The 954-nt window shown below is 21.5% G+C and overlaps 1 protein-coding gene across 1 annotated transcript; it reads right to left on the bottom strand.

Annotated features, from left to right (window-relative positions):
• On the bottom strand, window positions 1–572 carry AAJ76_480000383 (hypothetical protein; the record flags this gene model as incomplete). Its single annotated transcript, XM_024475739.1, has 1 exon — window positions 1–572. A coding segment is annotated over one exon (572 nt), but the record flags the coding sequence as incomplete, so codon positions are not given.
• Window positions 573–954: the final 382 nt, after the last annotated feature.

Here is a 954-nt window from a genome sequence, read left to right as displayed (position 1 = left end):
GAATTTGTATTGGCAATAATAGCGTATGAACTTACGACATTACCATTATTATTTTTTAAAGTTTCAAGAAAATTTAAATCTACATTTTTATCAAAAGTATTTGCTCTCGTAGGATTATATACAACTATATTGTTAAGTGGTAGTGCATCTGAGCGTAGACAAACAAGATTATTTTTAGATTTACAACTTAAGTCTAACGGTTCTGAACAACTAGATTTTGTTAAATCATTCTCACGAGTGTCTTTTAGATCATTATTAAAACTTCGTAGACTTGTAGTAGTGGTATCATCTATATAATCGTCTTGTTTCAGTTTTTTATTGTTATTATAAACATTTTGTAAATCTTTCATTTCAAACTCTTCACTTCCCACATCTATAATGCTTTCATCTGAGTCAACAGTCATATCACATTCTCTTTCAATTCTCATTCTTTTATTACAATCTTTTTGAATTTTTTCATCATTATATTTATCCTTCAATATAGAATTATTAAGAAGACAAAAGCCTTCACGTGTATTAATATTTGATGATAGTACTTTTTTAAAAAACCATAGGAAACATATACAATTCATTTTATGGGGCTATATAAAAAAAGTATATTTAATCAATAATAAATTATTTTTTTTAATTTAGATTCTAAAAGATATTTACAAATTGGAAAAACAATTTTTGTTGATTATATATATTTATTCAAATTTTTTCTTGATTTTTTAAAAAATCTGTTTTTTATTAAAAATTTATATTTTAAAATTTGTACATTAATCTGCAAATATTTAAATTTTTTAACTTTAAATTATCAAAAAGAAATATTATTTTACAAAAATATCAAATTTCTTCTTTTTTTAATTAAAAAGTAAAATAATATAGTCAACATAAAATAATATTTGTAATTGGTGCTAAAATTTAACGGTCATAATATTGAAAATATACCAGACTTTTTATGTTTTTTTAACA

This window comes from Vairimorpha ceranae (genome assembly GCF_000988165.1).
Source record: "Vairimorpha ceranae strain PA08 1199 chromosome Unknown NODE_480, whole genome shotgun sequence".
NCBI classification, from domain to species: Eukaryota; Fungi; Microsporidia; family Nosematidae; genus Vairimorpha; species Vairimorpha ceranae.
This window is presented reverse-complemented; position numbering and strand designations above follow the sequence as displayed.